Here is a 16,578-nt window from a genome sequence, read left to right as displayed (position 1 = left end):
TGCTTTCCAGTGTATAGCGGGTGCAGGCAACAGCGGTATCTTATATGGAGGTTACCCTTTACAAACATGTATCAGTGGTCAGGATTAACGTCAGCATTAAAGCCCTTGATTAAACAGATACATATTCATACCCTCCTACTACTGACAAGGAAGGCATGTGATTTGTACAAGTTTACGTAAGAGAAATATCAAATTCAGAACAAAAAACAAGCTAAAACCTATTGTTTAAAACAAAATAAAACCGAACCACAGGCTGGGCCTTTTAAAGTAGGAACTACTATTACATTCATATCACAAAGAAGCAAACTAGAGGAAAAATTGACATTCTGAATTTTAAAACCTGTGTGTTTAAAAAAAGACATTACCATACTAAAGCTGCACAAGGTAGGAAAACTGATCAAAAATACCTTGCTTTGTCTTTTTTTAATATCAGTAAAAGACTTCAGGATAGCAGTATTCATTGAAAATAACCGGGCACCTGGCAAACGCAACTTACTGAATTCTGACCAGAGTCTTAACGGCAGGGTCAGACAAGTACAGCCCTACATGTATATTTAAACACGCACAGACTTTTAGGCACACACAGACACAAGCTTCGTAATAATTCTCAAGTCAGAAAATTGAGCAACAAAAAACCCTATGCTACTATAAATGAGATGAGTAATAGTTGTGAAACCAACTCTCGTTCACTTAACTTCAACGCTTTTGAAACCTCAACAATAGTGTCAAATTGACAGACTTCTGGAGAGAATAAATGCTGATTTTTAAGGAAAAAAAATTCAAATAAATATACAATTTGTAGGCTACTATGCTGCAATCTGAAATAGAATCACTGAGCTAGATCTCATTTCAATATGTCATCACACGTTGTGATTGGTACTGGACCACCTTAATGCTAAAGATAATAAAGAGAAATTTTAAGTACAAGATCAGTGTCATACAAATAGGAACCTTGAAGAGCTAATAACTACAGAAAGCTCTGCATTATCTGTTGTGGACCAGGAGGTGGAATAAGCCCAATATGAAAGATGCTGAAGAAGTCAGAGCAGGTCGTGCTTGGTGCTGAATGAGACTTAATCAAAACCTGACTTGATTCCTGCAGAATTAATCAATGTGTCTATAAGCAATGCTCTCCAGTATTCCAAGTCAGCTGAGTGCAAATATATTGCTGAGCTGGTGAACCCTCCTGGAGCTCAGAGGCCAAGGTGGCACAGCACAGGGACATCTAATAGCCAGCGCCGTGGCTGGCACACATCCTGGCCACGCTCAGCGGTTCCAGCTCAGTGCTCACCGTACCAGATCCTATGCAAACCTGTCTGATATCTGCACTCCCTTCTTGTGCTTCTTGGCAAACTGGTAAGTTCAATCACATCTACGTTGATTCCAGGTTTTGGATTAACTACTCTGGGACAACTAAGGGTTAACAGTAACTTGCTTTAATTAATACATACGAGTTTTCTTACATTGAGTTTGCTTAAATACAGCTTTTCTTAGAGCTTACCCACTCCCCAGGAAATTCTCTATTTAAGACAGTTCAGTGTCTTTAAATTTAAAAAAAACTGGAGTTTCTCTTAAGGTTACATATCTCATAGCAGACATTCGCTTCTGTACCAGTATTCCCAATAATCTCTTTTCTACAGTTCTCTCTGCTGTTTCCAAACTACAGAACGCTTTTCATTATCATTTAGGTTTTCCTGAGGCCTCAGTCTCGCAAGCCTATCGAACCTCCAGCCTCTTGGCTCTTGCTCTGCATTTCTACTTTGTGACATTATCACTCCTACATTCTTAACACTCTTCTTGTTATACAGACCAACACATACCTGATTAAACGGAGGACGAGGCCCATCACCCAACAGAGGCGTTTTCTGCTGCTGGAAAGGCAGAGGGCCCTGGGAAGGGTGCGGCCCCCTTGAAGGGTTCGGTTGTCCCTGAGGTCCTTGCATGTTTCCTTGAGGCCCTACTATAGAGCCTTGTGGAGGTCCCTGCTGGCCTTGTGGACCTGGTGGCCCACGCAATTCTTGTGGCGGTCCTAACATTGTACCTTGAGGCGGAGGTCCCTGGAGGCCCCTCATCTCCTGGGGACCATGTCCTAGTAAACCACTTTGCATATGAGGACCTCTCATTTCCTGTGGATGACCCATCATCATCCCTTGTGGAGCAGGTCCTTGGTTATCTCTAGGTCCTGGTGGACCCTGCATCCCTCTTGGATTAAGTCCCATCAAAGGCCCTTGAGATATAGGGCCCTGCATCCCTTGAGATCCTGGAGCTCCTTGCATGCCATGAGGAAGAGGTCCTTGCATTCCTCGAGGACCAGGTGGCCCTTGCATTCCTTGACCACCAGGGTGACCTTGTGGGCCAGGTGGACCCTGTGGTCCTAAATGAGTTTGAGACCCAGGCAGACCCTGTGGTCCTAAGTGGCCTTGCGGGCCAGCATTACCCTGTGGACCTGGAGGCCCCATTGGCCCATGAGGGCCAGGATGTCTCTGCATTCCTTGATGCCCATGTAAATCCTGAGGCCGTGGCATTCCTTGCGGAGGCCCTTGGGGGCCTGGAGGTCCTTGTGGTCCCATGAACCCTTGTGGACCTGCAGCTCCTTGGTGTAACGGAGGACCCTGAGGTCCCATTTGTCCTTGGGGTCCTGGAGGTCTGAATTGTCCTTGTGGACCAGGAGGTCCCATCTGAGGCATATTCATTGGTATCTGCTGAGGTGGAAGGGGTTGCTGAAATCCTTGAGGCATCTGTGACATTGGGCCTTGCCCTGGAAAAGGCTGGGGTCCATGAAGAGAGCCTCCTGGAGGTGGTGGCTGCACTTGCTCAGCTTGCTTTTGTGCAAGTCTCTCAATCTTCAATTGCTGTCCAAAAAGAGAGACCCAGAAAATCAGCTAAGCACAGAAGTATATGTAATAACTAAAAATCAGAAGCAATCATCTCATTTCTCAGGACTTTAAAAAGATTTAGTGCTTTTCTCTTAGTTAAGAGAAATACAACTAAAGAGATCCATAGATTGCTGTTAGTTAACAGAACTGTGGAGCCTTACTGAAGTTATCGTAGTATCGTGCATTAAGACCAACATCCTGGTAAATCAGATGTTTTTTGAAAAAAAAAGGTGAAAACAGTACCGCAAAAGCAAGTTACATATTTTAGTGTTGAGGTCCAAATGTATCACATAGAGCACTAAAACAAATTTGCTAATACATACATACCTCCAAGAGTTGTGGATTTGTGTACTGAAGTGCTGCCATTTCCTGTTCAATCTCAGCCTGTGTCTTCTTTTTCTCCTCCAGCTTAAGGTCTTCCTTTCTATCATTCAATGGCTCAGGTGGGGGAGGCAAAGGAACTTTATTCTGCATCCATGCCTATAAACAATAGTAAACACAAGATGAATTTTGAGAACAACATGTACGCAATATATTGCTGCACCGGGAAAAGATATGGTGGGAAGTTGTCTATTATGGATATTCAGAAGCTAAAAGTTATGCTGAATAAAACTTCAGTATCTTATAACATCTTATTTTCCAGGTACGGATACAAGACAAAAGAGATTTAAATGAGTATTTTTTCCTTAAACAGTAATTTAACTACTGTGGTAAATTATTTTGCACTTGGTGTTGATATAAAAGAGCTGATACTGGAAACAGAATATTTCAACAGCCACGCACTTTTTGAAGTCAGTCAAATAACAAGTTGTTCTGGTGTTCACTGTGTATCAGGTACTTACCTGCTGAAACTGTGCTGGTATTGGTTTTGCATAGGGTACTTTCTTCTGTGGCACCTTCTTTTGGTCCTTTTGCATTACTTCCTCCATTCCCCAATCCAGTCCAGGGATTGTCATTTCAATATCGTTGGACTCGTCTTTCCCTTTAGCACCAGGGAGACAAACAGTCAGAGCAATGCAGGTTTACAGAAAAATCCTGTTACATTCCTTACAGCTTATTTAGCAAAAGAGACCAAGAGGTTTTCTACTCTTCCTTCTTTACACAGGAAATATGCATAATATAGAATTTCAAAAAACAGTGTCTGTACAACCAAAATACATGAAAGGAATGAAAGAAAAGTCACACAGTATCTGGACACCTCTGGAAAACGCTTCCCTATAGTTATTACTTACCCATCTGCTCTTGCTCCATGGCTATTTTCAATTGTTCAGGTATTCCCATCCCAGGAATAACTGCTAGGCTGTTAGGTTCCAGATCATCTAGAGAAAAACAAAAAAATATTTATACCTGGAATATTTTTATTTACATTATCATTTTATTGCTCTGAATTGTCACATGCTTTTACCACTGGCATCATTACATATTTCAAAACTGCTGGGTCACCTCTTAATCTCATACATGAATTACAGGATATTAAGAGAACTGCAAATTCAGATTAATAAATGCAGCCCCATAGGTCAGAAACTATGTCCTTTCAGGAAAGTCACATTCAGGGTTAGAGGTTCAGAAAAGGAAATAACTCATACCCATTACCGTTTTTGTTACAGCAAATCTATACATTTTAAAACTTCAATTCATTAATGTGTTGCATTTTAATTAATATTCCCCAAAACAAAAGGGCAAGTAATCAAAAACCTGAATAAAGAAACAGATGTAACCCCAGAGATGAAAATGTTGCTGAGGCATGACATAGAGCTAGACAACCCCAAGCAGCCTAAAATTAACAAGAAAAATCCTTAAGAGGGAGATAAAGTTTTAAGATTTTCGTCAAGTTCAATAATTTGAAAGGTTTTCCTGCTGTCATTCAGGACTGTGGGAAGTCTTGAAGTCATATGAAGTTTTCAGGAAGAAAAGTAAACTGGAGATATTGCCAGAGGGGGAGCCAAACCTCCTTTCTGTGATTGCCAGAGCAGGTCTTACCTCCTGGAGCTGTGGAAACAAAAGAAGACTTGTTGGAATGGTGACTGCTGATAACATGGAGAGTCAGATCATCTTCATAACTAAATATCATTATTTAGGTACCAATGCTATAATGCTATTTCATCATTTTACCCAGAAGCTGCGCTCAAGTGTCAGCTAACGACCTAGGCTTGTTCCTGACCCCAACTCTCCTTCTTCCACATTAGAAACTGTCTTACCATATTCCACACCATCCTCTGACATCCCAGGCAGCAGATTCAAGTTGTAACGATCTCTCATTTTATCTCCAGGCCGATTTCGAGTCCAAAACTTGCTGTCAAGAGGAAGTTATAAGATGTCAATAAAGGGTCAAGAGTATTAACTACTTCTAATTATTTCTTTTTTTCTTCTTTAAACTTGATTATATAAGGATTCAACTCTTACTAAATCAAGTTCAGCGCTAGATCTGAACATTAGGTGTGAGGTTCAAATAAAAAATAAAACTTCAACAATTATCATATTGAATTATATAGTTACAATTCAGAAGATACTTCAAAGTGTAAAGGGTATAAGTACAAGGTATCAACATCAGATCCTGAACAGACAGATACATTTCTAGTTAATTCAAAAAAATTCTCGCTCAATCCAAACATATTCTTTACATATAACTAAACTTGCCAATACATAAATCCACACACAAAAATTTGCTCCTAAAAGCACTATGTGTCTCCAAATATGTTTGCAATGTGAAGAGACATGACCAGAAAGTGATCCACGGGGAAAAAATGCTGGAGATCAGAATATTTCTCCAGCAAGAAAATACAACAATTCCTTTCTAAAAATTTCTTCAGGAGATTTCAAAGGTCACAACAAACCCAAAATCTAGTATTTTTTTACGGCTTCCTTAGATGAAGGACAAGAGGTTAGACTCTACCTTTTAATGTAAAAGGTCAGGGCCTTCCCATTTAGATGTTTGTCTCTCTGTCCACTGGTTGTGTATCAGAATCATCCCAATCTATTCTTTGTTCACTGATGCCATGCACCTTTCTAGTTTCTAAATGTACATACATTCCCTTAGATCTTTACTTTAAATACTTGAAAATACCTAGTGTGATCATTTGAGCCTGAACATAGAATGTGTCCAAGCGGATGCCACGCCAGACTCCAAATCATTCCCTCATGGGCCATTTCCATTCCACCAACCTCCTTCTCAACGCTGATATATTGCAGGGGAGGGAAAAAAAAGAAAAAAAAAATCAGTCATCACATAATTTAATATCTGCTACAGATACAATAGAAAATTTTTGCTGTTCAGGTGTCCCTCTTCCTCTAGCCCATATTTAGCTAAACTTACGCCTCTGTCATTTTTCTATTGGGCGAATTGACTGTTCCTAGTTGTTCTTAATAGAGAATTCAGTAATATAGGGATTTTTTTTTTAACTGTACATTTAGAAGCCAAATAATTACACCATCTCAGAACAAGCTCTGAGAAACTTGAGGCTTCAACCATTCATCACCCTCTCAACAAGACTATTTTCTGTGCAAGCAATTGTATCCTTTAAAATATATCTGTACGGGAAAACTTTGTTGCAAATGAATCATGTTAACAAACAGGTATAGAGAAAAACTATACCATAAACATGGCTTTTAAATAGAAATTCAAAGGTGAAAAGTATATTTTATGTTTAGAATATTAACTTGCATAACTGATCAACATCTTTCCAATATGCTGACAAAAATGCCACGTACCCAACATGCCAGAACAACAAAGAGCCATCAGATCCTCCACTGGCAAACAGCCCTTCATGAACAGGATGCCAGGCCACAGCTGAAATACAAAATAAGCCACTATCAGAAAGTATAACGCTAGGATTTCTAAATAATATAAATGAAGATCTCAAACGTTCATTTTTAATTCAAGTTTACTAGTAAAAATCCACAAAATATAACAAATTCTGACCTGTAGCCTCCTTCTTATGACCCCTGAAGACCTGAAGTTCTTCTTTCAGATTACGAATGTCAAAGAGCTTACAGAGATGATCACGAGAAGCTGTTAGCAGCCAGTTGCCATTCAGATTCAGTTTCACCTCCATCACTGTGTTTTTATGAGCATGTCTGCAAGCAGAGAAAGAAAAAGATTGTCCAGATACTGATTTCTCAGACAAAAATAAAACACGACAATTTACCAGTTCCAAGTATTCACATCAACAACAAAGTAGTTCAAGCTACGAAACCAGAATACCGTGGCTTTCTGTGCAAAGCCCTATGCCTTAATCCTTTTCTTCTGTACTTCAGGACAACCGGTAGTGCCATTGAGATAGTGTTCAGCTAATGTGCATGTTTCTATCACAGCATAAAAAAATTTTTCATCAGCTAGATGAAACATCTCATTTACATTTCTGTATCTCAATTCTGTTTTCCAAATGCGAACTAGTGTGATTAGGGAGTCTATGAACAAGGACAAAGTAAATTTAAATAAGGCATATTAAAGTCACAATTTTTCAGGTATGGACTTGACTTCATCTAACCTCTAGAGTTTCTGGCACAGCTAAAGCAGTAGTCTTCCATTTGAAGCAACTGTCTATGGCTGAAATTATGTGAGGCAAAAAGCTAAGAAGAAAATTTAAAAAAAAAAAATATGAAGTTAGCTTATACTTGAGCAAGTCAAAGTCTGTGGGCAATGACTTACAGTGTGGCAAGGCTCTGGCCAGTCTTTGGATCCCAAAACTTGATGGGCTGCTGGCTATCTTTACTTCCCGATACAACTAATCCCTTTGTTGGATGCCAGTCAACACATTTCACATCTGCTCCATGTCCTGTTAAGGAGATAAAAATTGTTCATTTTAAGATGTCACAGACACTGAAAAGACACTGAAAAATTAAAGGATGCACATCTTATAACTGTAATGTAAAACTGAATGCAAAACAGCACAGAGTACAGGTCACGAAACATAAAATCAAACTAAAAAAAATTATTCCGAGTTATTTAGGTTGCATTCCTTCCCACTAATCACTGGGAGCATCTTCTCAGGTCACGCCCTCAAACCAAGCTTACTTCACCAACATAAAAATCCTTTCTGAAGTTTCTGCTCAAACTGGAACTTTTCTTTAGGCTTTGGCCTACAGTATTGCACAATATTTTAAATGTAACACTGATTAAGCATTTGTATGAAGGTGATAAGGGAAAACAACAACATGACACTTCACTTTCTGCAAAATACTGTAGAAATGAAAGGCAAATACGTATTTGTTTCTATCATATCAGTACTATCCTTTTGCTGTCCTGTTAGAAAATAAGCAAAGAAATTAAATTATGGATCTGAAAACTAAATCAATGATTTATATGATGAAAAGAAATCTTATGAGATGAAATCTCTTATCAGGTCAGAGGAATTCAGGTTTTTCTAATGCTCAAAAGTCAGGAGAGAAAAACCTTCACTACGTCATTTCATTTTAAACAGACTAACCTTGGCAGAAAATCAGTGCTGCTCAGATAATCTAAAAACTGTCAAGCAGAAATGCCTGTTCCCACTACATAACAAAATGAGGCTTCTGAGCTGAACTACAGGGATGCAGAGAGGAAATAACAAATGATAATTTCTTTCTCCAATCTCTCTTCATGCCAGCGCACTTCAAGGGAAAGCCAAAAGTAATAGTCACTGCCAGAAAACGAGGCAGCATGCAGTAACTAAAGAGAAAGTCAAGATGAGAAAGGAAGGGCTGTCTGCAACATAAAGGCACTGAAGTTATTATATGGTATGAAAGAATGGTAGCATGTGCCATCAGAGACTAAGGGTTCCCAAAGTCAGACAGCTCCCAGAAGTACTGTTTTACTACATGGTGGAACATATAACTTCAGGCATCACAAGCTGTCTTAATATAGGCCTCAATTTGACAAGACATTAAAAATTAATATCAGTTGAAATTTTCCTGAGGCCACAGAAAAAAATCAAATTAGAATGAGCAATATGCATCTATCTTAAAATAAAAGCAGAATGCTAACACATAAAGCATTCTCTCCATCAAATGAGCGCAACTCTCCTCCTCTCCAGAGGAAAGCACAGAGAGGGAGGAGATTCTTGACCCAAGAAGCTTTGGTAAATATATGGGGAACAATGTTAAGGGTTAATTAACAATATGGATGAAGGAATCCAACTCTCCTCCCCCAGCCATAGCAGGAAGAATTGCCCTTGGAATATGTGAAGTCTCTGGGAAGAGTAGGATCCTCAAGTTGCAAAGACTGTAAACGTGCTCACAAGCGGCTGCTCTGGTGGTCTGTCTGCCCTCCCAACAGAGGGGCACTTTGAGATGTATTGTTTCCCTTCTCTCTGGCTCTTCTGATGCAGAAAGAAATGAAAGGCACTGTCTCCCTGGATTTGTTCTGACTAAAGCTTTTCTCTCTCTCTCTCTCAACTAAAACAGGAAGCTGAATGCTGAGCAAGCCTTGCTTCCGAGTGTTTATTTGGGAGGAATGATTCAGCCAGTAGTAAGAGAAAGCGCTCTCCCTCCATAGTGAAAAGCAATTCATGCTTGCAGATTTTCAGCTGACAGTATTCTGTAAGTACTTGCTATCCTGCAGGCCCCAGGGAAAGAGAGGGGATTTTAATTCAAGGGCAACAATAGGCCCTTTTTGAGAAACATGCCATCACAGTTAATAACTGGTTTAACCATATGAAAATGCGTTCAGACTAGAATACTTGACTATTAGCATAAACATGAAAAAAAACAAAGCCCAGCAAAGCCATTAAGAAAACCCTCCCCACATAGACTGGAATTACACTGGCCTTGCTGCTCCTGAAATAAAGACAGTGATGAAAGAGCACTGAGAGACAAAGGGCTACTCTGTTTGGTCAGGACAACTGCATCCAGAAAACAAGTTATGCTGGTGAAAGGCCACCTCTGGATGACAGTTCATCCTGAGCAATGCTGGATTTAAGCTTTTATTTTGAGATTTAACTCAAGTTAAACCTTCCCAAATATGTACCCTAAGGAAAAGAAGGCTCAGAGTGGGCAATTCCGTTAAAGTTCAGAGCCACACTCAAACACAGCAACCAAAGCACCGTCCTCTAAAAGTCTTCAAAAGGGAAATGACAGTGAGGGGACAGCACTGGGCTGATGGGCTTCTCAGAAGCCAGGTTTGATAGTCACTGCCCACTAGCCCCAGACCACAAAGCTGAAGGGCAGTAAAAGTTGCCAGGACACTCAGAACTTGTAACCCGAGCAGATAAATCATTAGATACTCAGCAGCAGGCTTTTGACCATCATCAGCACATTAAAACTGACCATAGGGATCAGAAGAATCTGACAAGATTTACAAACACAACCATTATAAACACAGATAATGGGCATTTCCTGCAGAGAGCAGTATTTCAACCAGTGTGCTCTGGACTACGGCAATAGTTGGGGAAAACTGTGACCCTCCCGTGTAATCCAATCAAAATGATTTATCCTGCCCTCAAGAGAGGCATCTCATTGTCAAAGTCCTGCACTAAATGGGATCATCATATATACTTAGCTATAGCTTCCTAATGCAATTAAGCTTTCTTGAGAGAAAATACAATTTTCCTACAACAAATATGCTTTAAATAAACTATTCCCAAGGGGCAAACTAACTCAGAAGAATTAAATAAGATAACCAAGACAACTGAACAGCATAATCAGACCTTTTAAATTTTTTTTTTTTTTTAAAATTGGGGCAATTTACACTGTATATTGCTTTTCCTTCTTTCTGCTGACAGATGTACATACTGCTATCTGTAATGTACAGAGAAAAAGAAAATGGTTAGATTTTACTTCATAGCTGTTTTCAGTTCTTAGCTCTAGGCTAAGACCTGGGAATCATACTCTTCTCTGGTACAGAACCCCTGTCACCAAGCACCATACTCAGAAAACCTTAATTCCTGCAAATCTCTATAGTTTACATTCCTTATTTGCATGTCACAAGTCTGGAAAAGTACACATAAAATAAGGAATTATTCCCCCCCACCCCCCTAATTTTTGCATATATGACTTAGTGAATGTAATATATGGTGTAAAAAAGTTAGTTTGGATCATTGTCTTTTAATACGGTCTATAAAATATCTATATATTTTATAATGCAACTGTGTATAAACTATCAATTATAGATATATCAGGTTTATTGCTGTAGCTAAATTTTTTTCTGTTATATCCTTTCCTCTAGGAATGAGCCCCATGCTGAAGGCACACAAATCGTAAAGAGGATTTTATAGATGATATTGTAGGATTTCTAGATCCTTCTCAGCAATTATTTTGATTATTTGGATGTATGTATACTTAGATGACACTCCTAAGCCACCATCTTACACTTTTTTAAAATCCACATTCCAAAGAAAATGGATATTTGTAATTATATGCATTTTAAATGAACCTAATAATTTAACTGCAACAATACTGTTTCTCATTTAGAGAGAATTATATTTGCTTGCATTTTTAATTATTTCTAAAGACACATGGTTCTCTTATGCTGTTTTAAATGGGAAGTAAATAGAGCTGTGTATCCTCCACTTAAATTGGTCAGACTTGAAGCCTTTTCATAACCACACAGTAACATTCACCTTCCTGTAATCTGTATCCCCAAAATAACAGAACACTTGTCAGAAGAGCAGGCCCTTTGCACGTGACTGTTTCCAAGGGATCTGCAAAGAGACAGCAGGTCTCACTACCATTCAAGCTGACGTTCTCCATCCCCAAAAAGAAAAGAAAAGAAGGCAGGGAGAAGAGAAAAAAAAAAAAAAAAAAGACCTGCAAGTCAAAGATAATGAAAACAAGCATGTTAGAAGAAAGATGTTCTAAGTCTTTCCACATAATCCCCTTAGACTTTGTTAGTTGCTTCCACCCTGCTAGGCAAATTGGATTATTCTGCCTGTTCCACTTTCATGGAAGGCTTTTAAATTGTTATCTGACAGTTACCCATTCCCCTAGCAATTCCCTGCTTCTGCGTAAAGCTCACATAGGAACTGAGTATCTCCTATCTACAAGAACCTAGGTACTGCTTTGATAACACCCATCAGGTTAGCAGTAAGGGTAAGAATATATTTTAATTCCAGTAATTTAGTGTTCTTTGCCCTGTCACATTATGTGAACTATACTCCTCTTGAAAGCTGTGCTATGAGCTCTTTCACTTCCTATTCTCCACTCCAAGAATGAATACCACAGAAACCCTCTATCTACAGATACATAGTATATTTTTTCTTTTTAGCATAATGTGTAGTTGGTGAATAAGAAATTAAGGGAAGAGCTCCTTTCAGTTTTCAGTGGATTAAGAACAATGCCTCCCACCTTACTTTCAGACCTCTGTCCCATAAACTCACGTTTTGTTTTCCTTTATTTGCTCACAGTCTTTCTCTAGCTCTCTTCTAGTTTATTAAATATGGTATCTAGATAGACTGCTAGAGTTTTAATCTACCTATAGGCAGATCTTCTAGATCATCAGCATTCCTCTAAGCAAGCAGCAGAATGGGACATAATTAAGCCTTCTTTACAAATCCCTTTCTTCACAGACAAAAGCTTTTATAACAGGACAATTGGTTTTTATCATCTGTGATATCAGAAGCTTAAAAAAAAAATAAATCAGTAAACACTAATGAAACAGGTGCAAGTAAACAAATGAGTTTTCCCAAGATTACCTGGAATAGGCAATCAGCCCTCAAAATATGTTTCTATAAATGAGTTTAGAAATTGTATGTGCTAGTCTCAATTCAACCTGTATGACTCAGTTACTAGTTTTTTAGGATTTTGTAGAATTCACAGTAGCAAAAAAGCTGTTTGAACTTAATGCTAGTTGTGTGCTTGCACAGCTTGCCTAACAGCAAATGCACTGCAAAGAATAATGAAAAAAACCCCCTTTGTTCTATTACATGTAATTACTAGTAATGGCATGCAGTGATTTGAATTCTTTACATCTGTTGAAGTTCAATTACAATGTCTTCTGTAAGGGTTTACAGTGAGGGGAGGAACACAGCTAGGTCCCAGCATATGTATGAACTGGGTCATGCAGGGTTCAGTCTTTAACTAATGGAACTAGTCACATGTTAAACTTAAAAGTGAACATTTAAATTCTTCAGTGAACTGAAGGTAAAATGCTGAACAACTTCCAAAGATGAAATACATTGCTTTGAATAGAAATAAACTGAAAATGTCTACTGTTTCATATTTGTGGTGTCAGGTTGTTTTTTTTTTGTTTTTTTTTTTAAATCATTTAGTATGCTCATGTTAGAGTCTACAAGCACTATAAAGATAGCTTTCCTTTTAGACTTATTATTTGCTTTTTCCTAACTCCTGAATTTATTTTTGGGCATTATCACTACCCATACCCAACTAGGTTATTTCCTGTATATGTTGTAAAAGATATAGAGACAAAACAAGTTTGACAGCAGGCTGTGCAACAGCATCTGTAACATGCGAAGAGCTGTTTAATATTCTCTTGGAAGTAAGAACTATACAAAATTCAATTAAATATGTATGTTTCACAGTTTCTAGTTATAAGACAGTTAACGCATATCTATATTGATCACAGGTAATTATGAAGTTATTTTAGTATGTAAAAATATTACAAAATTTTCACTAATTCTGCTTAATAAGTATCCATTTTTTTCTAACCACTTTTATGCACTTAATTAAAAAAAAAATCTATGTATAGCATCAAGTGCATCTCTGTCACAGAGAGCTCACCTATGTGACTATGCTTTAAAATGCAGTATAATGCTTAGAGCAATACAGTAGTTCCTATTTCTAACTAAGAAGTCACTGATAATTTTAAACAGAAAGTCATCAGGAAGCTCAGAGCTAGCTCAAGAGAAAGCATAGGAAAAAAAGGTCAGAAAGCATAAAAGGGCAAGACAGACCACACTAAAACTGTCCAGCACCACTTATTCAATATATGTATCCTAGGGGCTTAGCAGTAATGGCAGCGGAATTCAAGGAAAAAGGCAAGTTTTCATCACAGTTAGAGTTACACTATTTACAAAACACAGACTGGATTCTACTTTGCACTTAGGCACAGTTATCTATTAAGATTCTCATGGCATATTATTTAATTCCTTTGCAGATATTAATCAGAGAATTAAGAGGGCTTTTTAAATTGCAAAAGGTAGAACCACTTTTTTTTTTTCTGGTTACATTATCTGTAAAGTAGCTGGGACTAGATGTTATTTTCTGTTCAAAAATTAGCCAGCCTACTCTGAAAGCAGCAACACACTTACTTGTCATTGACAGAAAATATTTATTTACAATAGTATTTACATGTAATGATATTAAAAATAAATGTACAAGAAACATTAAAAATGAACAGCAGTTCTAAGAAAAATTCCCATGCTTCATAACATAGACAGTTGACAGGAGCCAAAAGGAGCACCTTCCTTTCAAGTACGTGGTACTAGTCACTGGATCTGAAAGAGCTTGTGCTGCCTCTAACGAGTGTTTACTATCTTAAGCCATCAGACAAGAGCGATCTCTAGTCTAATGCAGCATGGCAATTACTACATAATGCTGTACAGAAAGGGGCAGAGTATAGCTGTGTCCAGGAATAGAACAACTGGCCATCTTTCAAGGTAAGAAAAATGTGAACTTGGAAAGATGAGAAATTCAATGATTTTGTCAATCATGACTCTGCAGTTCTCATAGATCTGTGGCTTTATATCTGGGTACAGAATCAGTTTGCTGCTCAGCATGTTTTTTTTTTTTGTAAAAACAAAAAAATAAAATATCCCTGAATTAATCATGTGAAAGTGTGAGCTTTCACATTAAGATGTTCCGAGTCAAACATGAACTAAACAAGTGTTTTGGGGTCTGCTCATAGCCTGTGCCATCAACTTAAAAAAAAAATGATTGATCTGAACAGAATGTCAGATAATCTGAAGCCTCACAAGGACAGCTTATCTCAAAAGTAGCTATTAAACCACTGCTCAGTCAGAACATACACTTATATTTTATGAATTGAGAAAAAAGCGGGGCAAGTGTTAAAAACTGCTGCCTGAAGCTAAGCTTCTAGTAAGTGATGTAATTTTAAGATGCGCTCATCCTTGAGTAGCTTCAGGGAGGCTTTTAAAACTCATTCTTAAGAAACTATTTTTATTCACCAATTACTGAAATTGTTGCCTAGCATGTTCACTTGCTGCCACCAAGGTGTCAAAATCCCCAGCCTTTCCACCTGCAGACTTCTGTCAAGCCCTTGCCTGTTACACCTGTGTGAAACACCACTAAGCAAAGCCAGATAAAGTCTGGTATTTTTATGGAATACTACAGTAAGTAATGGAAAGAAGGAATGTCAAAACCACAGTATTGATTTAGATGTATTTTTAAATAATTTGAAGCTAGTAAAGAAACCTTGATGCATCCCAAAATTCCACACAGCAATTTAGTAAAAGGAGGGAAAAGGAAGGAAATCAGGGGACACACTGCAGGACTTAGCTTGCCTCAAGCTCTGTGCTCTCATTGTAATTTCAGTCAGGGTTGTAAGTGGTAAGAGTCAGCATACTTAGTTCCCTACTCAGGGAATACTTCCAGAAAAGCTAAGAGTAACCACGGTTAATAATTTTCAGTATTTATTTCCTTTAACATCCTGCTGGATGTTCATTAAAGTTCTGCTGGCAATTATGGCTGCTGTAAAAGAAAAGCATAGTCCAAATATCTAGCTTAGAAGTTAATCCAAGTTTCAAACCACTGTCTGGCCACAGCAATCTGCTGAAACCTAAGAAAAAATTTTGTGGATTCCAGCAAAAGAAGTTAGAAGAAGTCTTTTATATAGCTTGATATATTGTTAAAGTAATCTCAAGTGAACCCAGAATCTTTTAATAAAAACATGCAACACAGAACGACTACCAAGACCTTTCAGTCAGCTTGATCTTCATTCATTAGAAGAAAAGGTTCCAACATGTTTTCATGGCTAAGAATACAGTGCAGGATCCTACTTTTTTACATCTCATCGAGAGGAGAGGTACTATCAACTCTCTTCTCTACCACACAAGTAAGTTACTTTTAAATACAGCCAAGTTCATCTGGCCAGTCATAGAACACCACTTATCCAGCCAGCTTCTCACTTTAAGGGACAGCAAGTTTACAGAAAAAAAAAAACTTTTCCTTCTTGCCAACCAGAAGAGTAAATTACTTTTGATAGCCAGTTTACCAATATAAAACATCCCTTAAGTATGGGTCCATTATCATTTTAAGTGAAGAATTAATGAATTTAGGTACACAGAAGTTGGGAAAACTATTTTCTTTGGTTCTAGAGCAAATCCTGCATGAGCATCTGCTCTCACTAATTAAGCGAACAGCACTTGGCCCAGGGGTGCAGTGGGGAGACAACAGAGAGATTATCTAACTTTGTATAGACTCTAGGAAAATATTTATTTCCGTCAGTCAACAATCCAGGCAAGTACCAAGTTTAACAGATCCGAGAAGGGATATGCAGATAGAGGCCACTTGACTTCCACTTAGCATTTTACACCACCACCACCAAGACTGAGCAAACTAAGAAGCAGCAGATCTACTGAAGTAAACCAGTGGCAGACAGCAGAGCACATAATTTTGACCTAAGCTACATAGCTCTACTCTTTCTATACAGAGGTGAAGCTGGACAGGAGAATTTTAATCTCAAGCAAAAAGGAGCAATTTTCAAGCAATTGAAATAGGAAAGGGCTGTAAATTATGAGGACAGAAACACACAATGAGTAGAGTACCATGAACTAAAACAGAAGAGAACCCAGCATGTAATATCATATGGTGA

At 38.2% G+C, this 16,578-nt stretch overlaps 1 protein-coding gene across 1 annotated transcript in view; it reads right to left on the bottom strand.

Annotated features, from left to right (window-relative positions):
* Positions 1 to 16,578, bottom strand: part of WDR33 (WD repeat domain 33) — a 70,064-nt gene that overhangs the window by 12,049 nt on the left and 41,437 nt on the right. Inside the window, exons 8-16 of the mRNA XM_086755079.1 lie at positions 7,525 to 7,651; positions 6,796 to 6,950; positions 6,585 to 6,663; positions 5,941 to 6,051; positions 5,075 to 5,169; positions 4,109 to 4,195; positions 3,719 to 3,858; positions 3,204 to 3,356; positions 1,821 to 2,852 (exon numbers count right to left, since the gene is read on the bottom strand). Of these exons, the coding sequence (XP_086611205.1) occupies positions 1,821 to 2,852; positions 3,204 to 3,356; positions 3,719 to 3,858; positions 4,109 to 4,195; positions 5,075 to 5,169; positions 5,941 to 6,051; positions 6,585 to 6,663; positions 6,796 to 6,950; positions 7,525 to 7,651 (1,979 nt within the window). The remainder of the gene's footprint in view (positions 1 to 1,820; positions 2,853 to 3,203; positions 3,357 to 3,718; positions 3,859 to 4,108; positions 4,196 to 5,074; positions 5,170 to 5,940; positions 6,052 to 6,584; positions 6,664 to 6,795; positions 6,951 to 7,524; positions 7,652 to 16,578) is intronic.

Source organism: Chlamydotis macqueenii, chromosome 9 (assembly GCF_036417535.1).
Source record: "Chlamydotis macqueenii isolate bChlMac1 chromosome 9, bChlMac1.mat, whole genome shotgun sequence".
In the NCBI taxonomy this organism is placed as follows: Eukaryota; Metazoa; Chordata; class Aves; order Otidiformes; family Otididae; genus Chlamydotis; species Chlamydotis macqueenii.
This window is presented reverse-complemented; position numbering and strand designations above follow the sequence as displayed.